At 42.1% G+C, this 26,878-nt stretch overlaps 1 protein-coding gene across 3 annotated transcripts in view; it reads left to right on the top strand.

Annotated features, from left to right (window-relative positions):
- ACVR2B (activin A receptor type 2B) overlaps positions 1–26,878 on the top strand; it is a 90,566-nt gene that overhangs the window by 58,734 nt on the left and 4,954 nt on the right. For all 3 annotated transcript variants that reach the window (XM_072598206.1, XM_072598204.1, XM_072598205.1), the window contains exons 2-8: positions 16,838–17,045; positions 17,639–17,748; positions 20,839–20,987; positions 21,560–21,703; positions 23,034–23,177; positions 23,384–23,532; positions 26,108–26,222. In XM_072598206.1, coding sequence (XP_072454307.1) covers positions 16,838–17,045; positions 17,639–17,748; positions 20,839–20,987; positions 21,560–21,703; positions 23,034–23,177; positions 23,384–23,532; positions 26,108–26,222 — 1,019 coding nt within the window. The remainder of the gene's footprint in view (positions 1–16,837; positions 17,046–17,638; positions 17,749–20,838; positions 20,988–21,559; positions 21,704–23,033; positions 23,178–23,383; positions 23,533–26,107; positions 26,223–26,878) is intronic.

Here is a 26,878-nt window from a genome sequence, read left to right as displayed (position 1 = left end):
CTGTAAGAGCCTCATTTGTTTTATAAAATACTTAGATTGGCATGGGAATATTTTAGTTTTGTAGAACTTAGAGCTCCCTTTGGTTCAGGCTGTTAATTTCAGATGCCTAGGGTTGAGTTTGGTTTTTCCAACACTGTTTGGTCTCCAAGTTGGTGATCACCAGGCTGATTTGTAAATTCTAGGTGACCAGTTGGGCATATTTTCTGTTCAGTTAAGGGCAGCTAGGTGGTGCAGTGGATAGAACACCAGCGCAGGAGTCAGGAGGACCTGAGTTCAAATCTGTCCTCAGACACTTGACACTCACTAGCTGTGTGACCTTGGGCAAGTCACTTAACCCCAATTACCTCACCCTGGGTCATCTCCAGTCATCCTGATGAATATCTGCTCACTGGATTCAGATGGCTCTGGAGAAGTGAGGCTGGTGACCTGCACAGCCCTCCCTCACTCAAAACAAAGTCAAGTGTAAGTCATGTCATTATTTCTCTGATGGCATGGTCTTCTTCAGCAATGAAGGATGAACACTATTTTCTTTTCAGTGATTTTGATCATTGTGTGCTGATTTACTCCCATTTATAACTCTTTGAGGTTGTCCAAACAGCCAGTCCTCAGATTCAACCCTGAACTGGAGTTAGGTTGGGGGAGGTGAGCAGTGTGACAATTGTCCCCTGTCTTGATTTTGTCAGGGGTGCAGTTTGTAATCTGTATTGTAAGGTCAGTGCAGAGAGCTGGTGACTGGTAGGACCAGTTCCTCACGCTTGGGTATCTATCTGAGTGTGCTTGCTGATTTCAGGGTCTCCATGGTTTTCCCTTTCACCTAAGGGGCCCTTGTCTTCGGCTGCCAACAGACTTCTCCCTGGGGACTGTATTTTCATTTATCCACATAGAGCCAATTCACAACCAGCCTTGATAAAGACTTAATTCAAGGCAGAAAGAGACCAGTTTTATTATTTGCCAAGGTGAAATCTCTGGTATAGTTCACATTTAAGCAGTGTATCAATTTGTCTTCCTCAGAGCATGGATCTTCCCTGTTCTCTTTCCTTGGTAGTGTCTGGTGGTCATCTGGTTTGGGGACAGTAACTGAGAAGCCATTATCTCCCTTCTGAGGCCTTCCAAGGAGTGAGGGAGGATCAGACTGTCTTATTGCTAGAGCCTTTATGATATTGCCTCTCCAGATCTCAGGCACAGGACTGAGGGACCCTTGAATGAAGGATAAGGATAGAGATAGGAATTAGACCTATGCTTTCATTGGTATAGAAGCCACTCTCTTACCCAGTGCAGGTAGGCATGTTTCTCACAATTTATCATCTTAGCTTCCTGAAACATTGAGAGGTTAAGGGAACTTGCTGGGGTCACAAAGCTGATATGTGTCTGAGGTGCCACTCAGGTCTTCCTGAATTCAAGGGCAGCTCTCTTTCCACTTTCCAGGAAGGCAAACCATTATTTTTTATAAGGGTAAGATAGGGAGAACAATGCTACTGTGAGCCTAATGTCAGAGAATGAACATTTCAATCCCTTCTTTCTATGGCTCACTGAGATTTTCCATGATTATATTTCTTCCCCAAATAAATACTCAAAACACACTTGGCTTTAAACCCTTTTTAGTAATCAGAAGAAAAAAAACCAAAAACATGAAAGGCTATCTTCTAGAAGGAGAAACTGCTTGTTTTTATATATATATATATATATATATATATATATATATATAGAGAGAGAGAGAGAGAGAGAGAGAGAGAGAGAGAGAGAGAGTCTGTATAGGTGAAAAGTTACAGAAAGGCAAATTTGTTTCTTCCCTGTAAGACTCTCCTAACAGTTACAGGCATATCTGGCCTCATTTTTTATCATTTTTTCAGTGAGTGCTCATCAAAGAGGCAAAACTTACCAGGTGAGGGCAGGGCTGGGAACCTGACCAGATTAGTAATGAGATGGAGGCAAAAACTTCTCTATACATAGAACCAGGGGTAGAAGGCACCAGAGACTAGGCACTAGAGAGATGGGCAGTCATACCACTTGTTTACAGGAGGGAACAAACATTCGAAAAGAGTTGAGGCTAAGTTAGGGGATGGATGCCATCCTCCACTGATTTCACAAGTTGATCTGATCTGGGTAAATCTTCCTCTGACCCCTTCAAACCCTCAGCCTGCTAAACTTTAGTTCCTAGTGCAGGTGATGGTGGTAGACAACAAGCTTAATCAGACTTTATAAGGACACCTTACTGAAGTCCTGCATTTGAGTCCCTGTCTGCACACTTTGGCATCGAGCTTTCTCCTTTCTACCCTGATGGCTCAGTAGTCCCTGCCCCAGCTACTCCCCACTCTTGTGTTCCTATGCACTGAACAAACCATAGAATGCTTCATGTGTTTGGGGAAAACTAAGGATACAAATAACAGTTAACATTTATTGGCACTTGTTAGATGCCAGGCACTTCACAATTATTATCCAAGTTGATCCTTACAACAACAACCCTGCCAGGCAGATTCTATTATTATCCGGATTTTATATATGACGCAACTGAGGCAACCAGTTAAAATGACTTGCCCAGGGTTGCACAGCTAATGAATATCTGAGGTCAGATCTAAATTCAAGTTTTCTGGCTCTAGGCCCAGCACTGCCTTGCCTAGTTGCCTAACTAAAGATGTTAGGTGGGGCATACTTCTGGAACAGTCTATGAGTGGAAGGGGCTGCCTTGTTGTGGGTGGTCCTTTGTTCTAGGACCATGTTCTGGACCTTGACAGCAGGAGGGTGATGCTGTGGCTTGCAAGTGAATTGGATTTAAGTGAGGCAGGGCTGTGCAAAATCACTAACCTCACTCTTTCTTCTGGAGCCACTGGAGTCTAGTGGCAAGACCTAGGTCAGGACAACTGGGGATGACCCCAGATGTCCTGGGAGACCTTGACTTTTTTTAAGCTGAGGTGTTTCCCAGGTCTGTTAGTCTGAGGCAACACCCATTCAGTGATAAAGTGATTTAAGGTTAAGTAAGAAATAAGACAAATGATGACCTAGTTTGTCTACTCAAAAATAAAATGCCTAATATGACATTAGCGAGCTCCCTGTCACTGGAGATATCCAAACATAGGCTAAACCTATCGGAAGTTCTATAGAGAACTTTGGGAAGAAGGTTGGACTAGATGACCTTTAATGTTCTTTCCAACCCCAGATTTTGTGTCTAAAGTTGAGATCAGAGGATTTTGACAAAGGAGTAATAAAAAAAAATCAATTTACAAATATTTATTAATATCTACTATATCTTGAGTTATGGGGAAGCAATCCACTTTCACAAGGAACTTGCATTAGAAAGGTAGTTAGGAACCTGATCACGCAGTTTCTTAAATGGTAGACCCTAGAGGAGGCCTTTCAAAAATTTTGGGTAGGAAAGTGACATTGTGGGTGCCATGTTTTAGGATTATTAGTCTGGTAGCCATATGAAGGATCACTTGGACTGGGGAGAGACAGGGAGAACAACTAGGCTGTCATATTACTATCATCCAGGTAAGAAGAGATGAGAGCCTGAAACAGTGTGGATTCCGCAAGTACAGAGAAGGGGAGGAATGCTAGAGATGTGGACTTAGGCTCATTAAGACTTGGCATCTGATTCATTGCGGGGGAGGGCAATGAGAAAGGAAGAGGAGCCAAGGATGACAGCAAGCAAGTAAACAATGGTCATGGAAGCCATTTGACTTTGGAGTCTTGGGTCTCTCATATTAGGAGGGTACTGCCTTGGCAACATGAAGTTAGGGAGCTAGAGCAATGTCCTCTGGAGATCTTCCTACTCTCCGTTCTGTGATTTTCCTCCCTTTTTTGCCCTCACATTACTCCAGATTACCTTTTACCTTTAATATTGTTGTAGAGAGTGGTGTAATGGATAGAGAGCTGGACTCAGTTAAGAAAACCAAGATTCAGATCTTGTCTTAGACTAATTGTGTGAGCTCTGGCAAGTCAGTTAACCTTCCTCAGCTTCAGTTTCCTTGCCTGCAGAATCAGAACTGAAAGTAGAATTTACCTCACAGAGTTATGATGAGACTCAGATGAGACAATATACATAAAGCTCTTTGCGAACCTTAAGCACTACACAAATGCTAGATATGTTTATAATTATTATTTTATTTTGTACCTTACTAATGAAGAATTAGCATTTCCCTTTCCAGTTCCTCCTTAGTTATAGTGTCTCCCCTTGGTTGGTTGTCTCCAATTTAGCCTTTATATTTCTTGTTTGTACAGAGTTGGTAGCATGTTTCCTCACATTAGACTTTCAGCTCTTTGAGAGCAAGGTTGATTTTTGCTCATCTCTGTATCCCTAGACCTTAGTACAGTGTCTGGCATATAGTAGGCATGCCTGTCTGTTGATGGACTCTGTACTCAACTATATTGTGTTAAAGAAAGAACCGGCAGCCATGAAGACTACCTTCAAGGCCTCAAGATACCATGTTTGGAATGGGGCAGTACACCTGGTGTCCTTGATTATCAAACTGACAAAATCCACAATACCTATCATAAGGAAGTTAAGCCAGCACCAGATAGTCAGAGACCTTTTCCTTGCCCTGTTACAGTTTTGATTCAATACATTCTCATGTCCCTAAATTATAGAACTAAGATCTCCATCTCTCCCCCATCCCAGTCCTACCCCACCTTACCCCCTGCAATATACACATTAAGTTTTGGTTGAGACCAGAAAACTTTGTGGCCATTTTGCCCTGCGTAGGTATTATCTTGTTAGTGTGAGAATGGAATCAATAGAATTATTTCTTCCAATGCTATACTATCACCTTGGACTCCTACTCACTGTCTGGGCTCCTCCGTATGAGATTGTGTTTATCCATTCCAGTGGTTGCTATGTGGACCCAGGTCCCATGACTTCTGTGACACCTCATGCTACCTTCAGGCTATTATAGACAGACAAAACCCTAAACCTGATGACCAACGACTTCTAATGGCTATAAGTATGAGAAGATAGATGTTTCCTAATACCCACCTGTTGGTATTCTACTTGAAGATCCAACTTAGTAAGCCCAGAGGACAGCTACACCTTTCACTTGATCCCAGAAAACCCTTGTCCCTAGTCAATTTGGACTTATTCTAAGACTTCTTCTCTTGTTGTGGTAGATCTACTATTGGAAGTGGTACACTGCGTGTTATCAAAAGACTTCTGCAATCTGTTGGCTATTCCTGGGCAAGACATATTCTCCCCTCCCCCCAAAAATCCCCCGCCAAGGATTCCCTCTTTAGGTTATTTGATATAGAACCCCAGGACAAATCCTTTTATTCACCCAAGAAATCAAGATGTGAACTACAGATTGAAACAATTTACCAAATTTACCAGTTTGCCAAATTGTTTCATACCAAATGGCTATTGTATCTCACGGTACATTTATGCTTTCTTTCCCTTACTGTAGAGTTGTGATTTAACAATATGATTCACACCATGAGATCTTCCATGCACCAGCTTCCTATATGTTGCTCTCCAACCTTTTCACAATTCCCATTCTGCTCATCTCTGTACCAGTCCTCTTATGAGGTGACCTTCAGTCTCATAGTCAGACCAAAGCTATTTAAACCTGAAGCAAGCCCCTAACAAGAAAGTCCCAGCACCTGGGGAACCAGGGTTAACCATCTAAGGAAATTTCTGACAAGTTGAGCCTAGAGCAAAGCAGGCAGTATTCTTATTAGACCATTTTCCTTTTGTGAAAAGAATCCATCATAAGTCCTTCCAACTCTAGTTTCCAACTTACATCAATGTGTAGCCTATATCCTAATGTTGTCTTTTCCCTGGGGCCATTCCAAATAAGAGGTTAAACATGAAATACGTAGAATTTTAGGAACTTCCTCTCCTTTGGCCCCTATCTACACTAGGTGCAGTTTGGTGTAGAAAAGAGACTTTATGGCCTTCACGACTGCTTCGGAGCCTAGTGGCCATCCCTATGCTTTCCCTATCTCCTTACTGTGTTCTGTGGCCAGCACCCTGTGAAACCTGGCCCTTTGCCTACCCATTTGATGAAGAATCTGAAAGAAGGCTGCAATTAAGACTTTAGCTGTTTTTCCAACCCTGGTCAGTAATATCTCAAGAGTGAGGGATCCATAGGGAATAGAGCACCGAGGACAAAAAGGACATTATTTCCAGCCACCCTAGATCCTTCCCTTACCACACTGTATTCCAGTCCAATGGAAGTCCCAGAGAATGTTGGATCCCATGACAATTTCCCATTAAGGCCAGAAGGTACAGTTCTATATTTATTAATATCAGCATCATTACAGCCAACTAAATTTGCTTAGTAATTGACATTTTAATTTATTTCAATACATAAATTTTCCATTACTCCTCTAAGCCCCATCAGAACTCTTTGTCCTTTCATTTTCAGTCACTCCTCCTCTTTTGTGTTAGTATGTACTTCATTATTTTTGGTTCTGATTTTTTTTTGTTTTTATTATTTCTTAAATATCTTTTCCAATTTCTGTGTATTCCTTTTTGGTGTTAATAGATTCATAGTATTACATTATATTAATGTACTACAATTTATTTAACTGTTCTCTTTTTGGATGGACATTTTAGTTGCTTTCAGTTTTGTGTTGATTTTGTTGTGCAGTTATATATGGTGCTATTATGAAAATCTTTGAAAAACAGCTAACTGTTGTTTTGTTTTTGGTAACACCTTCAGCATAGCTATATCTTCTTGGCATGGATGCCATAGAGAGAAAGAGGGATCCTTTTTTATCAGGAAGATCCCTGAAACCCTAATAATGATTTCCTTTTGAAAGTCTTGGAGAGGTAGACTTTCTTCTTGATAGTACCTTCTTATGCCCTCGATCCTGTCTTGTCCAGGAGCCTGCCTCCCTCCCTCTGTCATTTCCTTTCTGAAATTTTTCACTTCTCCTTATCTGCTGGCTCCTTCCCTTCTGTTTATAGAACATGCCCCCTATCCTCTATGGATACAAACCTTCATTTGATCCTTTCATCCTCCTATGTAGTTGGCTTATACTTTTTTTTATACCTCCTTTTTTCTCACAGCCAGATTCCTAGGAAAAGTTGTCTATGCTCAGTTTGCTCAACTTGCTCCTCAACCCCTCATAATATATCTTCCAACTTCAATAGAAACTGTTCTTTTTGAGGACTGCCATGATCTCTTCATTCTTGAATTTGATGATCTTTTCTCAATGCTCATCTTTTATGACCTCTGTAGCAAATAGAGGTGTCAGTAGTAAATAGGGGTTGCTATTGATAACTCCTCCTGGGCATTCTTTAGTTTTAGTTTTGTTTTGGGGGATGGTTGTTGTTTGGTAACATAGTCTTCTCCTTTTTTCTTTATACACCATCTGGATGTTACCTCTCAGTTTCCTTTGTGTTATAATAATTAGTGTCCTGTTCCTTATCTGTATGATACCCTAGCTCTGTCTCTGCCTTCTTTTCTTTCTGAAACTATGGGTAATCTCTTTAGCTTTCTTGGGTCATATGTATGCAGGCAGCTTCCACGTCTAGATATCTATTCAGCCTTTATTTCCTAAATTCCAGTCACACTTCACCAATTGCCTACTAAGCAATTTCTGCCTGGTGTCCTGAAGGCATTTCTGACTCAATGTGGCCAAAACAAATTATTTTTCCCCTCCAGCCTTTCTCTTTTCCTCACTTCCCTAGATCGTCTCTCAAGGGTAGCGCCATTCTTCTAGTCAACCAAGTACACCACCTTGAAGCCAATCTTTACTGTCAGTTCATCTTTACTGCTCACATCCAGTGAGATGCTCCTCGCCCTCTTCTCTCCACTCACATTTCCACCACTTGAGCTTAAACTCTTGTCACTTGTGGCCTAGAGCATTGCTGTAGCTCCGTCGTCCATCTTCCGTCCAGCTGCCAAATTGATATTCCTAAAGTATAAATCTGTCCATACCTCTGCATGAGAAACTCTAATGGTTTCCTGTGGACTCTAGGATCAGAAAATAAACTCTTTGATTTTGGCTTTTAAAACCCTTTACAATCAGGCTCTAGCCTCACCGCACATTCTTCCCCATCATGCTTTCTGAATTCCATTTGAATTGGCCTCTCTTCTCTCTCTCTCTCTCTCTCTCTCTCTCTCTCTCTCTCTCTCTCTCTCTCTCTCTCTCTCTCTCTCTCTCTCTCTCTCTCTCTCACACACACACACATACACGCACACACACACACTCTTTCTCTCACTCACACACTCACATACACACACACACACACACACACTCTCTCTCTCTCTCTCTCTCTCTCACTATTCCTGTTCTCATCTTTGTGCCTTTCCAACGACCATTTCCAGTGCCCAGAGTGTATCCTTGATTCACTGATAGCTCATAGAACTCCTAGATTCCTTCAAAACTCAGCTCAAGTGCCTCCTGCAAGAAGCCTATCCTAATCTCCTCTTCCCTAATTGCTAATGAGGCATCAGGTTACCCAATAGATTGGTCCCTCTAAACAGTGACTCCCTTATCCCAGACACTGACAAACTGTGTGATCCTGGGCAAGTCACCTAACTTTTATTTGGTCAATTTCCTCAACTGTATAACGAGGATAATAATAGCACCTACCTTCTAGGGGTGTTGTCTGGATCAAATTAAATAGTATTTGTAAAATACTTAGCACCATGGCCAGCCACTTAATAAATGAATGTTCTCTCCCCATCTCCATATTCCACTTTGTATTATATTTATATTTCACTAGGTGGCAAAAATTGTTGTGAGATACTTGTTTTAGAAAAGCCTTTAGTACAGTGCCTGACACTTAGTAGACACTATATAAGTACTCATTTCCCTTCGTTATCCTCTCCTTTCTCCTTGAAATTACTTTGTGGTTTTTTTTGCTGTTGACCTTGTCTCAAATATGTTGTTCTTTCCCCCCACCCCCTACCTAACCCCATACATATAAGTTCTTTGAAGGTGGGGACTTTTTTCATTTTTGTTTTTCATCCCCACTGCCTAGTATAGTTCCTGGCATACAGTAGGTTCTTAAAAAAATGTTTGTTGAATTTGTGAATGAATAATGCTAGAGAGCCTTTAAACAGCAGCGAGTTCAGGGACAGAAAACACATAGTGTCCATTAGAACAGAAGCAGCAGCTGTTTTCCCACTGAGCTGCTGTCCAAGGTCTTGACCTTAGTTAGGATCTCTTTGGAGCCTTGCTTGCCCCACTCTTGACAGTCTGACCACATCTCCTCCCGATGCATTGTCAATAGCCTTGAGTCCTGTTGATCTGGCTTGTTTTGCCTTCCTCTGCCTGATTCATAGCTGGAATCAGCTGGGTTGGATTAAGAGGAGAGCCCTGCTCTGTAGGTGAACCAACCTGGGTTGAGACAGAAATGGGAAATTGTTCATTTCTCCTGTAACTAGGAAGATGATGTCTCTGTGACTTAGGATAAAGGAGAATGGTCATCTCCCTTCCCTTGTTTTCCTGTGGCCATGGCTTCTCTCTGGTTGACCTTTTGCTTGTCCTTTACTCTTTCATTTACATGCATTATAGCTTTTTTGATTACTGAGGAATTAGATTTGGAATTGTGATATTTGGAAATGCCACATTGGATTGATTGTTGGGGCCATGGACCAAGCACATTCTTAGGCCTTTCCGAGCATCTCTGTTGGCCTCTCTGGGTGTTCTCTAAATTGAAAACCTTCCCTTTAGCCTAGATGCTGTGCACAGTGCTGAGTTGTCCCCAGGAATATCCATTTAAAAATATATTTTATCAGAAGCTTGAGAAGAGGTGGTGTAGAAGAGAGATTACAGAGTTGTCCTAAAAACCAGGAAAATGTGGCTTCAAGACCTGCCTAGGACTTACACTGGGTGGGTGATCCTGATTAAGGAAACAACCTCTGAGTCCCTAGGCAGCTCTCTTAGTATGTAAGGTGAAGAGAAGTCTCTGCTTTGGTCATGGGAATTTGCTCACCATATCTTTGACATCAGAAGTCTGGTCTCTGTCCATGAAACCACAGGTTCAGTCCCTGTCTATATCATATTAGAAACAACATCAGTACAAATGATTAAACTTGCTCAGCATTTGCATTTAAATCACTTGAGTTTAATAGGTAACATTCGCTCCATGTTTTCATCAAGATTTCCTGTCTGTTCATTCTCATTCCCTTTTCCTTATGGGATCATATTTAGTGATACCACATTCTTGGGTTTGACTTTTATGATCATCATTGTTATTGCTACTATTTAATGAAGCTCCCCAACCGCCACCCGCACCCCCCAATTTCTTTATATTCCTGGAATGACCATTCTTATGATACGTTTTATTTCTCCAATATACCATATGCTCTTGAGAGTAGGAATTGGTTCACTTTTTTTCCCTTTGTATCTACAGTACCTTGTGCGTGCCAAGCATTCAATAAATGTTTGCTGAAATGAACTGAATATAATAGTGGGATTCTCTCCTCTGGTGATTTTTCAAGGCAGATGAGAGTCTAATTCTGAACTCTGGTACCTTCAAAAGTACCTTCACTTCTGTTCTTTTATAGCACAATCATGCAAAGGCAAGCCCCAGGACTCTTCCTCTCTCAATTTGGAAGCTCCTGGGAGACTAGGTCAATGCCTGTGTCCCTACATCTATTGCAAGCCTGTGTGAAGAGGGGTGGTGAGGTCTCTGTCAGGTTTTGGTCTGTTGGCTGGTGAATGGATAAAGACTGGGCTTTTCCTGACCACTGAACTCAGGTTAGAAACTGTACTGTGTACAAGTTGATTTTGTTTCGTGACTCTTTTCAGCTTTATCTTCTGGGCTGTATTAGCATTACAGTCCAATTCGTGGCTGCTTTGGACTTCCTCACCTGAATGGTTGAACCATTTCTTACACTAAAGCAGTTTTTCCCCCAGAAATCATGCACCATATGTTCATTTATTATTCACTCAACAAATATTGATGCCTACTCTGTGGGACAAGTGTTGTAGGAGAGAAGCAGATAAATATGACAACTCCTACTCATAACAGTCTATCTGGTAAAATGAGACAAAAGTGACAAATGAAGTAAGTATAGGCCATCAAGGACACATATGACTGGAAAAAAGGAGGTGGGGTAACCATTGAGTGGTACTTAGAGATGATAGTGACAAATGGATTAGCTGAGTGCTGGACCATGGAATGTTAACTGATGGAAGGTTTCCAGTGTGTTGAGTGGATGCTCTTTGGAGATTATGCAGAAAGATATAGAAAAGAATTACTCAGGAAGAGAGGTCATGGATGAACTTGGGGATCCATCCAGATATTGAAGTAAGAGATAAATAACAGCTCAATACAACAATTGAAGAGCCGTCACAAGTCAGATGTGATTAATTGCCTAACAAATTATACAGACATTCATGACCTTCCCTTGGATGCCAAATGAATTTAGGGGATGGGAAGAGAGGGGGAAGAAATTACTGGGGGCTAGAATGGTCAGGGAAAACTTCTTGCAGGAGACAGACTTTAATCCTGGTTTTGAAGGATTCAGATTTCAACAGTTAGAGGTAATGGTCTGTAGGAAGAACTAGTGTGAGATTCAGCTAGAGCCATATTGTGGAGGGATTGGTAGAGGAGTTGAATTTTAAGCAGGGGAAATGGGAAAGTTATGTTCTGGGAAGGATCTGGTGATATTTGTAGGATGAATTTTGGGAGTGGAGTAAAGGGAGACTGTAAACAGAGAAGAGTTGGAATGCTATTTCAGTAGTCTAGGCATGAGGTGATGAGGACCTGAGAGAATTCCTGAATAAACAGGAATGGATGTTGTATTATTAAAGAAGAGGAGGTGTGACTTGCAGTTTGATTAGGTTCCTCCTAGCTGGGGGTGATCTCTCCTTACATATTCCTAAAACCCCTTTTCTGATTGCTTTTTCACTTCTTAACCCAGTTATACACTTAGCTCTATTCATGATCATGGGCATTTACCCAAGACAGTAAGTTTATTGAGGTCAGGAATAATTTGCATTATGTTTTAATATTTATTGAATTGTTAAATAAAGGAAGGATTATTTGTCATGGAGTCTAAGAGGTGGAAAGAACCTCAGAAAACCATCCATCCCTGAAACAGCATTTTGAGATAGCTTTAATTCTGGGAAGTTTGTACTTAGATTAAGCCTAACTTTACTTCTGAAATATTCACCTTTTGAATTTTTCCTTCTGGTGAAATCCCTTCCACTAGATGACCCTCTGATATATGAAGTCACATGCCATGTCCCTTAGACTTCTCTCCTCCAGGTGCAACATCTCCAATTTTTTCAACCCAGTCTTAAAAGTGGCATAATTTCAGGGCACCTCACCTTCCTTGTTACCCGCTTCTGGACACTTTCTAGCTTACTAATTAATAAAATGTGTTTCCTAGGAAAATGGAACACAGTACTGCAAGGCAGTAGTGTTAACATCATGGCAAACTTGAGCTGGCAAAACTTCATGTAGATCCAGATTAAAATGTAATTGGGAAATATTTAGCAAGATAAATAAAACTATAATACAATATAAATATTGTTAATTTGTGGTTTTATGAGTCATTTTGCAACAGGGATCTGTTTCTGTTTGAGTCTGACACCATTGCTTTGGGGTATGGTGCAACCAGGGCAGGGTATAGAATTCTCCTTCCCTAGTCCTAGATGCTATTTCTCAATGAAATTTGAGATTGCTTTGACTTTTTTAGTTGCCATATCACACTGTTGAATCATTGCAGCTATAGTTCACTACAATCCCCAGATCTATTTTTATTTTCAATTTTTTAATTAATTGATTGATGAATTTTTAGTTTTTACATCCATTTCCATAAGCTTTTGAGTTTTAAATTTTCTCCACCTCCCTCCCCTTCTGTTCTCCCCCAGATCTATTTTTAAAGGTGATATTTTGAATCCCCAATATAGAACTGTAGCAACTAGGTGACTCAATGCATGGAGAACTGGATTGGGAATCAGGAAGACTCACCATCTTCCTGAGTTCAAATCCAGCCTCATCCACTTACTAGATGTATGACCCTGGGCAAGTCCCTTTACCCTGTTCGCTTCGGTTTCTTCATCTGTAAAATGAGAAGGAAATGGCAAACCACTCCAGTATCTTCACCAAGAAAACCCCAAATGGGATCACGAAGGAGTTGGACATGACTGAACCAACCCAACAGCAACAAAAGTATAGAACTCTACATTAATCACTGTTACCTTTCATATTCAGTTCCACCTAATATTCTAGCCTATTGGGATCTTTTTGGGTCCTGGCTCTATCATCCAACACATTAATTGTCCCTCTTAGCATTGTGTTAACTGCAAATTCGATAAGCGTGTCTTCTGTGCTTTTATTCAGGTCATTGGTAAAAATGTTAAATATCATAGGGTCAAGCAGAGATTTTTGAGGCACTCCACCGTTGACTTCCTTCCAAACTGATATCAGATCATTTAACAATTATGATTATACTTCGAGTTTGACCATTCAGTCAGCTCATAATGTGCTTAATTGTACTGTCATCTGCCCCATTTCTAGGAGAATAGTTGAGAGCCATTGTCAAATGCTTTGCTAAAATAAACTTGTTTATGACATTATCTAGTAATCCTCACCATACCTACCCCTACTTCCCCCCCCCCCCCCAAAAAGGGAAATGTTGTTACTCAAGCATAACGTTGGCCTTTTGTGATTACTGCTTCCTTTTCTAGATGTTGACCAACCATCTCATTAATGATACTTTGTATGTTCTAGAGTTCTTTCTTCAAGAATCAAAGTCAAGTTCACCAGCATAGAGTATCAGAATATGCTTTTTTATCATTATGTAATTGTAATTACATTGTACATTTATTACATTATATACATACAATACCTTACATAAAAAAGACATCTTGGAGGAGAGGGGATTCGAATTGGGCATTAAAGAAGGGGATTTCCACTGGGAAGTGAAGATTTCTAGGGCATTCCGGATATAGGTGCCGCAGTGGGGAGATACAAGTTCAGTTTGCCAAAGGGTTAACAGGTAGTTGTTACTATGTGACAATTCCTGTACTTCCTCTCCCATTAGCTATTTTTCAGTGATGACGGACAGAAGCTGATCAGTCACATCCACCAGTTTGTACACTACTTTGGGATGTAGTTCATGTGGGCTTTGGTTCGCCTACTACATTGGTAGAGGAGAACAGGGAGAACACCATAGTGAAGTTTACCTAGATTTTTAATGAAGCATTTAACAGAATGTCTCATGCTATTTAAGGGGACTTGAACTCATCAAAGATACCCATTTTCCTGCTAGCATCTCCCCAACTTCTCTTGGGTTTCAGTTTACTATTGGTCATGTTTTGTTCTTTCGAGAAAGAACAATCAAGGATGCTTATGAGATTTTGAGCTTTGGCAACTAGGAGAATGATGGATGGTATCCATTAGCTAGGGGGGAGTTAGGAGGAAGAGGGCAGATATATAGGGGTGAGTTTTGTGTGGGTTGCTATATGTCTTAAGAAATAGGACCAGCTAGTATCTCATTTTTTAAAAAAAGTCGAGTCTATGAAGCTGTTCCACCAAATTCCTATATTTATGAGGAATTATGTGAGAAGCTTCCTATTACTCCTCTCAGACTAGGTCCTGGTACCCAGGGCCAATTCTGATAACAAGCTGCTAGAACTACACAGAGAGGCTGGCCTTTCCCTTAAGCCTGGGAACTTAGGTTGGAATATCAGGGTATGTGGGTCCTGTGAGGCCCTGCTCTTCTTTTCAGCTCCTGTCCTGTAGATTGTGATCCAAGTTGCCCAGGGTCTGATTTTCTAGGCTGGGCTGGTCTGAGCAGGAAGGATTAGACAGAGAAGACAAAGTTCCCTGGGGAGGTAGAGAGAGAACTGAAGCTAGGAGTTGAATTTGGAAGCTAGACAGGGATCTCTGAGGGAGATGTGTCCTTGAGTTAGGAGAGACCAGGCTCTTAACTCTGTTGTACATACGTACCTGTGCCTGCTAGCCTGTTGATAGTGTGAACCTGAAACTGCTTACACTAGACTGAAGGAACTTCTCATGTTACTTACTACCTGAACATGATACTCAGAGAGGTGCTAAGGAAGATAGGCTAGGGGCAGGCTAGCAGGAGAGGACATGGTGCTTGTGAATGCTGGTGATTTGTCATGCTATTTTCTGATTCTGCCTCCTGAGGATTTTTCTGTGACACTTCTCTTCTATGGCATTCCCAGTTTTTTCTTTCCTGGGGATTAGGGGGATGTCCCTATCTAACCCACCCCTTGTCTACTTGGACAGAAACATAAATACCTACAGTATAAACTTAATAGATGAGTGCATTAGAAAGGTGCAGATTAGTTGCTATGGGAGATCTAAAGAGGGAAAACTCCTTCATGACCATCTGGAATAGTGGATGAGTGAGTGGCTCAGGGAGACATCCTGGAGGAGAGAGAATTTGAATTGGGCATTAAAGAGAGGATTTCCACTGGCAAGTGAAGATTTCTAGGGCATTCCAGATATAGGTACAGCAGTGGGGAAATACAAGTTCAGTTTGTAAACAGGTTAGCAAGTAGTTACTTTTGGTTGGAGTGTCACTTTTATGGAAAACTATAGTAGAGCTAAGTCATAAAAAGGCAGGTGTGGAGTGCTTTAAAGGACAGAGAAAGGGGTTTGAATTAGGGATCCGTTGGGGGACCAACTCTGTGCATAAGAAAGATCTTTTTGATAGCAGTATGAAAGATTCACCAGAGAGGCAGGGGGAAGGTGAGGCAAGACTTTTAAGGAGGCTGGTGCTGTAGTTCTGGTCAACAAGTATTTTAAAGTTCCTACCATGCTCATGACATATAACGACTATTAGTAAATTTTGTGGCTAGTAGGTAGTTGCTAAGTGCTTGTTTATTAAGTGACTTGTGCTAAAAAAAAAAATGAAATAGGTCCTGCCCTTGAGGGGCTTATATTCTACTCGTAATCCAGGCAGGAGGTAATGAGGACCTATATCAGTATACGGACCATGGGATTGGAGTGGACGGAGGTAAGGGCAGAGTGGAGAGCTAGATATGAGGCTTGATACCTGGATGAGAGATTTTGACCTTGGTAAATTGAGTGAATAGTTGAACTACTGAAATAAAAATTAGTTTGAGAGTAAAAAAATAATTGAGTTTGAAGTGCTAGCAGACTATCCAGGTGTGCATATCTTAATTACCACCTCAGCAGTTGGAGATGTGAGTCAGTATCTTGAAGGAGAAATCAGAGCTGGAGAGGGATATTGGAGGGATCTTTGTCAAGGTTTTGGTTGAAGTTGTGGGAATGAAAGATGTTGCCAAAGGAGAGAGTATAGAAGCAGGAGAATTAAAGACCAGGGACAGAAGCTTCCCTTTTCAAGAGTTGGGAAGAGGACCAGAAGCTAGTGAAGGAATCAGACACATTGGAATGACACAAGCTCCTCAGATTTTTTTTTTATTCCTTATTGCCTAACAACGTGTGGCACATAGCAGTTACTTAATAAATACTTATTGATTCATTGATTGTTTGAAGAACACTAACCAGGTTCTGATTGCGTCTGAAACTAATGGGAATCGGTCTATGTAACAGGAAGGGAGGGAGTGACCAAGAGTTCTGTTGCTGCAGAGACATCAAGGAGGATGAAGAGTGAATGAAAGTCATTGGTGATGGTTGGAAAAATACTCGCAGTAGAGTATTAAGCAGCAAGCTGAATTGAGTTGAAAAATAGAAACAATGAGTGTAGACCATTTTTTTTTTGCTCTAGAACTTTGACTGTGAAGGACAGGAGAGGGATAGGGATAGTAGGTAGATGGGGAGGCCTAAGCAGATGGGGACAAGCCATTTGGAAGAGGAAATTAGCTTGTCTTATCCCCTTTACATTTCTGCAGGCCTGAACCCTGGACCCAAGGACGTATAGATGATTGTATCTCCGTCATCACTCACCTTCCCTCTCTTTTCTTGTTTGTTCTTTCTCTGCAGGCCCAGGGCGTGGGGAGGTTGAGACCAGGGAATGCATCTACTACAATGCCAACTGGGAACTGGAGAAGACAAACCAGAGTGGTCTGGAACGTTGTGAGGGGGAGAAGGACAAACGCCTTCATTGCTACGCCTCGTGGAGGAATAGCTCTGGCACCATTGAGCTTGTGAAGAAGGGTTGCTGGTTGGATGACTTCAATTGCTATGATAGGTACTGCTCACCCACCTCTCAGAGTCCTCCCCAGCCCAGTCCCCACTACTTCAGCCAGTGGGGGTTCTCCTGGTCAGAGAGCCAGCTGTCTTTTTGAGTATGTCTTGGTGGTCTGTGGGACAAATGTGGCAGCCCAAACCGCGTAACTGTGCTTGGCAGGAGGGTGAAGGTATCAGGAGATGGGGCATCTTTGGGATATTTTGAAAGAATCACCTGAGCTCTCTTCTCCCATCTCTTCCCACTCACCTACCAAACTATAGAAACCCCTTGTTGGGAATATTCCCATAGTCTCCTTGAAAGCTTGAAATTTGTTTTCCTAAAAATCATGAAGTATTATTTGTCACTGTTTCCAAGTATAATTTTGATGCTTAGCCATCAGCAAAGTGGCTCTCAAGGGCTACTTGTCTTCCAACTGTGAAATGGAAGTAAACACTTGGGAATTAACACTCCACATGAGGCAGGCCTTCATCTGCTCAGCTTCCCCCTCCCTCCACTCTCCCAGGGGTCAAAGCTAAGTGCTTAGAATCTAATGGACTCTAGGAAAGTCTGGACGGCTCTGGTAATATATGTAACTCCTTGCTCCACTATCGCAGGCAGGAGTGTGTGGCCACTGAAGAGAACCCCCAGGTCTTCTTCTGTTGCTGTGAGGGGAACTTCTGCAATGAAAAGTTCACTCATTTGCCTGAAGTCACCAATCCTGAAGGTGAGGGAAGCCAGGCTGACTCTGGAAGCCCACTGGGCTGAAGTGGTGAAGGGGTGGGAGACTGAAACAAAACAAGAACTCACACTCATGTAGTGCTTTAAAATTGGCAAGCACTTTATAGGCATTATCCCATTTTAATTCCACTGTAGCTCTGTGAGGTAGGTACTACAGGGATTATTTTTCTCCTCATTTTACAGATGAGGAAACAGGGGAGTTGTGGCCCACCCATAGGAAAATAAGATAGAATTTTGAATCTAGAGCATTTTCACTTCTAGTATTACACTATCATCCATACCATCCCTCATTCCCCCAGGTTCTGTGGATTATTCTACAGGACTCCTATTGCTTCGATGGTCAACTCCACCATCAGTAACGACTTTCATTCTGCACTTAATTTCTGAGCTGCTGCTGCTGCTGCATGACTAGACTTGGCTCAGGGAAACCTTTTATTTTGGGGTGTATGAGGTCATTACAAGAATAGATGATGACGGTGTTTTCTTTGCCCTCAGGAAACTGACAGTTTAATTTTAAAACAACTAATTAACAGAGTTTTCGTGTGGATTCAATTTTTTAAAACAATTCATCAAACATCAGCAAACACAAATATTTTTCATTTACAGTGAATAGAAAATTAGAATTGTATGCGAACCCAAAGCTCTGCTTAAGCAGATATGTCTTATTACATACAGCTTGTTTTCTTTTAATGCTTATTACAGTTTACATACTAGTCCAGTATTGTCCTGTTTATCTGTGGTCCCTTCTAATGTACCCTTCTGTATATCTTAAAAATGGTAATTGATTCTTTTTTTGGCATTGCTGTCACTACCCCTTTCTAATGTACCCCCATGTAAAAATAAATCTTTATAATTAAATAAGGATAGTCAAGCAAGAACAAGTTATGGGTTCAGTTTCTTAAGCATCCTTTGAAATGGTTGGAATGTCAACTGAGGCTTAGAAAATGTATTCTTAAATGGAGATTTTTGTTTTATTTGGGAGGGTGGGTATTCAGTCTGTTCAGACAAGCACAGTTACATATATTTTCAAGGAGAAAGTTAAAGAGGAGAAGATGGTTTTGAAAGTCTCCACTGAAATCCCATTGCTAAGGACTTAAAGCATGAGCATGATTATAAGGTTCTCAAAGACTATGCTAGTGCAGAACAAACTTTAGATGGACACTACCAAGCTGGAGATGTCACCAGGGCAGTGCCTTTGACAGAAGCTGTCTGTGCTTGAAGGACCCAACCTTTTAAACTTAGAGATTATAGAATCGTAGATCTGGACCTATAAGAGACCTTGGACAACCTCAAGACTAGCCTCATCATTTTATAAATGAGGAAACTGAGGCCCAAGGTGGTTAAGTGATTTGCTCAAGATCACAGTGATGGGACAGCTAGGTGGAGCAGTGGATAGGGTCAGGAGGATGGATCTGAGTTGAAATTCGGCCTCAGACACTTAGAAGTTGTGTGTGACCCTGGGCAAGTCACTTAACCTTGATTGCCTCAAAGAAGATATCACACAGGGAATAAGAATTAGAGACAAGATTTGAATTCAGGTCCTCTAATGCTGACCGTGATCTTTCCCCTAGCTTGTCTCCTCTGATTTTCAGTATAGCTCATATGCTCTTGCTGGGGCTTAATAAAGACTGGTTAAATGAAAGAAAGGAGAGTTTTCCCCAACAGGAGTGAAGACAGTATGATGATATTGGATAGGGAAGAAAGAAATTATTCTCTTCCATTTGGAGTTAAATGACCCCTGACCTCTTTTCCCTCCCCCACCCCTAAAAATAGAGTTGGCTGTGTTTTAAAGATTTTATTTTCTGACCTTAAACCTTCCAATCTCTTATAATGCCTCATTTTTTGAGGGGCAAAGGGAGGACTGGAAAATCACCTCGTTGTCTCAAGTCTCCAGTTTCCAAAGTGTTAAGTGCTGAACATTTCCCTTAACCATGTCATGGAGCTGCCCCAGATTGGTTCATAGACATGACATTCATATCCTCAGCGTAAAATGTAGGTGTTTATTTGCTTTTTAAAAAATTGAACCTCTGATTTCATCAATATAGGGAGCTCCTTGTGTGAAACTTCATCACCCTATAGAAATGAGAACCTCCCCTGCAATTGCAGTCTTAGGGAGTCCCCCGGGGCACGGAGAGCTTGTGACTCTGCCAAAGCTTTGGAGCCAGTGAGTGTCAGGGATCACACTTGAACTCAGCTCTTTCTGATTGACAATTTCTATCCACTTTGTTTCACGGTGTCATGGATATTTATAACCATACATCATCGTCATCCTAATGATCTCATACTTCTAATGTTTTAAAGTTTATAAAATATTTTTCCTCCCACCAGCTCTGTGAGATCAGTAGTACAAATGTTATCCTCATTTCTTGAATGAGGCAACTTAGGCTCCTAGATACTAACCCATCCACAGTCAGGCAGGTGGTGTCAAAACCAAATCTTTCTCATCATTGCCTTGACCACTTTTACCGCTCAGACATATACAGATGTATAAATAAAATGCCACTTTCTAACGGAGACATTCTTTCCTAACCCTTGATTCTAGTGCTTTTTCTTTTGTTATTATTTGTTTTTTCTGTATGTAGCATGCTTTGTGTATATTTGTTTGGCTGTTATCTCCCCCATTTAGATCGTAAGCTCCTTGAAGTCAAGAGCTTGTCTTTTGCCTCTTTTTGTATCCCTAGCACTTAGCAGGTGCTTAATAAATGTTTATTGATTTATTAACATGCATCCACCTATATGGTTTTTATAGGAATGTGTATATGGCATTTATGTATTCTAATGTAGCCATCTATACATAGATGCATCTGATAAACACCTGGGAATAAACCTCTAGCATGCATTTTCACCTCTGGGGTTGGAGGCTTGGCATGGAGCATATCAAATCATTCTGCAAGTACTTTGTCTGAGTTGAGGGATAGTTAATGAGGCATCTAGCCGTTGGTTAGCCTCTCCTGTCTGAAAGAAAAGACTAGCAAGATATATCTGTGAAGGCTGAACCAGGAAAAAATGATGATGCAGGGGCATGAAGGGGGCAGCAGCTTTAACATGTAAACAAAACCCTTTTATCTCTCTGCAGTTACCTATGAGCCCCCCTCGACTGTCCCTCTGCTCACAGTGCTTGCATATGCCTTGCTGCCTATTGGGGGCCTCTCTCTGGCTATTGTCATTGCATTCTGGATGTACAGGCACCGAAAGCCTCCCTACGGTCATGTGGATGTCAATGAGGTACTCAGGGGATTTGAAGGAATAGAGGCCTCTGGGGAGAGAGGGGATGGATGGGGCCATCTAGCAATTGAAAGAGAGAACATAATTTCTTCCCCTTTCAGGGAAGAGACTTTCCCAAAGATTGAAGGTCTTGCTTTCCTGTGCTCTTCAGTATTTATGGACACCCGTGTTGTCACCTAAAGGACAATGGAAATAAGAACTCCAGTGCCCTTCCCTTGAGCCCTTCCCACCTGTTTCCCTCCTGGGTCCCCATAGCCTAATGTCAAGGTCCATAAGCCAGAAAAATCCTCATTGTTTTGCAGTAAGGAAATTGAAACACTAAGTGACCTGCCTAAGTTCATATGGTAGGACATGGGAGCTGGAGGGTAAAGTTAGGATATGGACCCTGCTCCCTAATTTCCAGCTGAGACTTTTTATACCTTTTTGCCAGGGAAAAGTAGCCATGTTGGTAACCCTTAGACATTCTTTCCAGAGCCTTGGCTGGTTGTTCACTGTGATAGTACACGAAAGGTAATGTTCTGTGGTTCCATAGACTTTTGAACTCTTTTCTGTTAATCCCTTTGTTATCTTAGGACCCGGGTCCTCCACCTCCTTCTCCACTTGTTGGCCTGAAGCCTTTGCAACTGCTGGAGATCAAGGCCCGGGGACGTTTTGGCTGTGTCTGGAAGGCTCAGCTTATGAATGACTATGTAGCAGTGAAAATTTTCCCATTACAGGTAACAGCAAATCTGGTTTTAGGTATTCTATTTCTAAGCAGATACTGACAGAGTTCTCGTTGTTAATAGTGATCAAATGAGATAATTGTAAAGGGCTTAGCATGGTGCCTGACACATAGTAGATACTATATAAATCCTTATTCCCTCCCCCTCATCCTCTCCCCATTCCATGTGAGATATGATAAAGATCTGAACTAGGACGTGTGTGTGTGTGTGCGTGCGTGTGTGTATGTGTGTTCACAGAAAAAGGGATAGGTGTGAGAGAAAAGATGAAACTAGAGCATAATGGGTGATAGAAAGGGAACGATTAGGTGACTGAGGTTTGAAGCCTGGATGGCTGAGAAGACGGTGGCTTTAACAGAAATAACAAATTGGGGGGGTGAGTATGGTAGGATATGTTTGGGGCATGTTGGGTTTGACGTGCTAGTGGGACACCTAGGTGTAAATGTCCAACAGATAATTGGAGACAGGACTGTAGCTCTAGGAAGACTGGAAGTTGGCCACATTGAAGTGGTTAAAGCTATGAGAGGAATGAGTAGATTGAGAACAGGAGGAAGAGGAGGCGGAGGACAGAACTTTGGAGGTTACTCAGGGATGTAGAAGTCGGGTGGTGAGGCCTTGGGAGGAGCCTGGGAAAGAGAAGTCAGACTGCTAGGAGAAAAACTAGGAGAGGGTAGTGTTGTGGGAGCCAAGAAAGGAGAGGCTCTCCAGAAAGAGAAGGTGGTCAGTAGTGTTCATTGATACAGAAAAGTGAAGGAAGGTGAGGATTGAGGAAAGGCATTTCGACTTAGCAGTTGAGACCCTCGTTTCAGTGAATGGTGAGGTTAGAAGCCAGACTGAAAGTGGGCATTGATCAAATTGGAGGCAGCTAATATCAATGACTCTAAAAATTTAGCAGTTAAAAGAAGAGCTATAGCTTTGGGGGAAGAGCAAGTTTGGATCTGGGTCCCTCTGACTATATTTGTGGGCATTAGGGAAGGAACTAATAGAGGGAGATATTGAAGATTTTCAGAATCCCAGAAGGAGAATGGTGGATCGTCAGGTCTTCAGAATTACTACCTTTCTCCCAAATGATCTCCCACAAGAGTGTGCTTTCTTGTTGGGAGACGGAGAAGGATTTATCCTCCTATCTGCTAATACTTTCTCCTTTCACATTACTACGCCCCTAATTATTTACATGCTGTTTATATTCTAAATGCCTCCCGCCTCATAAGTACTTAATATGTGCTTGTTGAAGGAATGGAAGAATTTGGGGGCTAGAATAACTCTATCACCACCATCAGAGGATTAGTCCTTAAGGTCTCCGAACTGAGTATTCTCTGTCCCTTAGGACAAACAGTCCTGGCAGAGTGAGCGGGACATCTTCAGCACTCCAGGCATGAAACATGAAAACCTGCTTCAGTTCATTGCAGCGGAAAAGCGAGGTTCCAACCTGGAGGTGGAGCTGTGGCTCATCACAGCCTTCCATGACAAGGTGATCTTTACATTCTCTCCCCTAAGAGGACCCATAACCTCTGCCCTCCCCTGCCTCTTGGGCTTCTGGGACAAGGTGACCCCCTTGGCCTGATCCCCAGTCACCACCTCCAGGACAAAGTTGAGTTTGACTCCTCTGATGGGTTTGGATTTTCTAGAGGTATGCTGCCTTTCCAGGTGTCTGAACCTTTACCGTTCTACTTCCAGGGTTCTCTCACAGATTACTTAAAAGGGAACATTGTTACTTGGAATGAACTGTGTCATGTGGCTGAGACCATGTCCCGAGGCTTGTCCTACCTGCATGAGGATGTGCCCTGGTGCCGAGGAGAGGGGCACAAGCCAGCCATTGCCCACAGGTATGGAGAAGGGCAAGGGGAGGCCTAGGGTAAGACAGTGGAAGATTGGGGACTGGTAGAGGAATTGGACAAGCTGACATTTGGCCACAGATGGAGCACAAGGGTGTATACCATCAATGTGTCTTTCGAGTAGACTCGAGAGTTGTGTCAACTAGCACACCAAGAAATCCTCGTGGGGTTGATTGGACGGGATGGAGTTAATTTCAATAAAACCTTCTCTTGCTGCTGTTGCTGCTGCTGCTGACTTAGAAAGACACTGATGTCAGTTCTGTTTACTCTTCATTTTTGGTTCTCTCCCAGCCTCTGCTTTTTCTGAATATGGCAGCAGCTGCTGGTTGATTTCCAAGTGCCCCCTAGCGGTAGTTTGGGTTCACAAGCTATTTTAAAATAATTAGCCCATCCTGGGTTAGGGCTTTTTTTTTTCTTTCAGTGGGTGGCCTTTATTTAGGATTCTGCATTTATGCTGGGGAATAGGGGAAAGGTGAGGAAGGAAGCATTGTTGAGGAGTTTTTCTTTCCCAAATTCTGGGTGACATCTGGACTTTGGTGGGAGTCAGGCGGGGGAAGTAGGGGAAAAGGAATTTGATGAAGTCAGAGGTAAGGAGACCTGAAGGATTTGATTTACCACTTTCCTAAGTGTTAAAAGAGAACTTGTTAAGTATCTAGGCCTTTGGTTTCACACCTGCCTGTTCCTAAATCTGTGTGTTAAGCAGTGGACTTTACATGAAAAGCCATGGACCATGTGCATATGCATGCTTACATACACTCATTGACATAAAAGTTAACATAATATTAGTTTTGAAAGGACCTCAGGAATCATCTAGACCAAATGCTCTTAACTTTTTTTTTTTGGTATCATGGACCCTTAGCAGTCTGGTGAAGCGTGTGGACCATGTCTCAGAATAATGTTTTTAAATAATTGAAGGAAATGCAAAATTTTAGTTAGATGTTACTGAAAAGAAAGATATAATTTATTTTCTTTCCCAATTCTCTGAACCTCTGAAACTTATGAGTTCTAGGTTAAGAACCCCTAAACCAGGTCATCTTTCTCATTTTGCAGATGAGGAAGTTGGGGCTTGATATTTGCTCCTAGCCATAGTAAGTTAACAAAAGGACTGTTACATCTTCTGCCTCCTACCAGATCAAAAGGACAAGTTAGGATTTATTTTAGTGCTGTTAATTTAACTTATCTGATAACCATCCTCAGACATAGTAAGAGTGCTGAGTTTGGACTCCCAGATGGTGGGTTTGAGTTTGGCTCTGCCACTAACTCATTGTGTGACCTTGGAAAGTAAATTTCCTCTGTCTGGGTCTCAGTAATTACCAAAGTCACATCAATGACATAACTGTCCTACCATGAAAGAGGAGAGCCATGCCTTGGTTCAGGAGGAGAAGTACCTCCTGTGGACTTCTTTCCAGCACCTTTGACCTTTACCCAGCTACAGAAATGAAGGGATTCCCATCTCTGTTTTGTATCCATTGTTCAGGACTTGGGAGCACTGAAGGAAGGCATGTGGATGGGGGGCAAGAGGGGAGACTTGGCATTTGGGGCTGATCTGTACCTCTGGACTGCAGTAATAATGCAGTCAGCTTTCAGGTACTCTTATTTCTTCTTAGTAGATTTTTTAAAAAAGTTTTAACTCTGGGCCACATATCTCTGGCCTCTTAGTAGATATGTACTTATGGAAATTCTGTTCTAGCTGAATGTGGTGAGGTGATAAATAATTTGAAACCAAATAGACGCTTTGTCCATTAATCGCTGTTTGAGATTTTTTGTCTTGTGTCAGTCAATCAGTAAGCATTTATTAAGGTCTTGCCATGTTTGCCAAGGGCTTAGGATACGAATATAAAAGTTAGACAGTCCCTGACCTTCTAATAAGAGGAGTCATTATGTTCACAATAAATACAGGAAGTATATAAAAAATTTCATAGTGTATGGGGATGGGGGCACTAAAGTATGGAGGACATGGAAAGGCCTCTTGAAGGAAGTGGGGGGTTTGCACTAGGTGGAAGTTAAGGGGGTGGTTCAGGTCTAAGAGGTAGAGAGGAAAAGACTGAACATCCTGGGTATGGGGGACAGTCTTCCACATAAAAGGGAGGTAGAATGCCACATATGTGAAACAAGAAGAAAGCCAAATTTGGCTGGTGTGTAAACTGCATAGAGAAAGCTCCAGGTGTTGTGGGAAGTTTCAGAATGAGGCAATTCTAATTTGGAAGTGAGGGAACCAGGAACAGGGCCAAAAAGGGAATGAAGTCTGGCTTGGACTCTTCCACAAAATGGGAGACTCTGGGAGGAACTCACCAGTGAGAGAAGGGAATGGGCCTTATAGGAGGGAAATAGAAGCTGTGATGAGCACGGGGTGGTTGGATATTACACAGCAAGAAGGCCCCAGGGAAGCTCCAGGGTGAGCTATAGGTTCAAACACCAACTCAGAATTCTCATGAAGCCTGGGTTGTAAGTCAGTCCTGCTACATTTAAAAAGAGAGAGAGAAAGAAGAAAGAGAGGAGAGCAGCCCAAGGTGTTCAGGGTGCCACCTTTGAGGTCTCAGTTGGCTTCTGTCTTGACTTCTTCCAGGGATTTCAAGAGCAAGAATGTCTTACTGAAGAGTGACCTCACAGCTGTCCTGGCTGACTTTGGACTGGCTGTGCGGTTTGAACCAGGAAAGCCTCCAGGGGACACCCATGGGCAGGTAAGAAGGGAGGGAGGCCAGGGACAAGGGCCATTTTGTGTGAGGCTCAGGCTCACAGTTAGCTCTTGCTGCTAGATCCCATGGCCCTCCCTCCTTCTGCCAGCCAGCAAGCTCTTGGTCTAGAAACCCGCATTAACACCTACCTGGACCAGATATTACTGAAAAGACAGTCTGCTGGGCGAAAATCATGTAATAGATTCTGAAATCAGATACTGGTGCCTTTGTAATTATGTGAATTCTCCTGGACACTAGCTGCATGGTAATTGAAAGCTAACTATATGGCATGACCCTAGCAACCTCAAATACTGCTCTCTGTCTCTCTTTCCCCCTTCTCTGTTTGTATCTCTCTCTCTTTCTCTCTTCTCCTCTTCTCCTCTTTTCTTCTCTTTTATGAAGAACACCTCGGGGCTGGCCCTAATTCTTATCTGTGCAACTTTACCCTAAATTGTATTAATACCTACCATGCTTAGGGCCTACTCTTTATTTTGTCCAAGGCACTTTGGCCCTCATGTTACCCTGGAGAAGGAAAATTCAGTGGAGGATAGGCATCACAATATACAGTGGGACCTAGGGCAGTAATTCAAAGAATTAGGGAGCCCCTGTCCCATTACCTAGTTTCTTATGGATCACAGCAGCCTATCAAACAGCTGGTGAAT

This window comes from Notamacropus eugenii, chromosome 3 (assembly GCF_028372415.1).
Source record: "Notamacropus eugenii isolate mMacEug1 chromosome 3, mMacEug1.pri_v2, whole genome shotgun sequence".
NCBI classification, from domain to species: domain Eukaryota; kingdom Metazoa; phylum Chordata; class Mammalia; order Diprotodontia; family Macropodidae; genus Notamacropus; species Notamacropus eugenii.
Note: the sequence above shows the minus strand (reverse complement) of the source record. Positions and strands in the feature narration are given on the sequence as shown.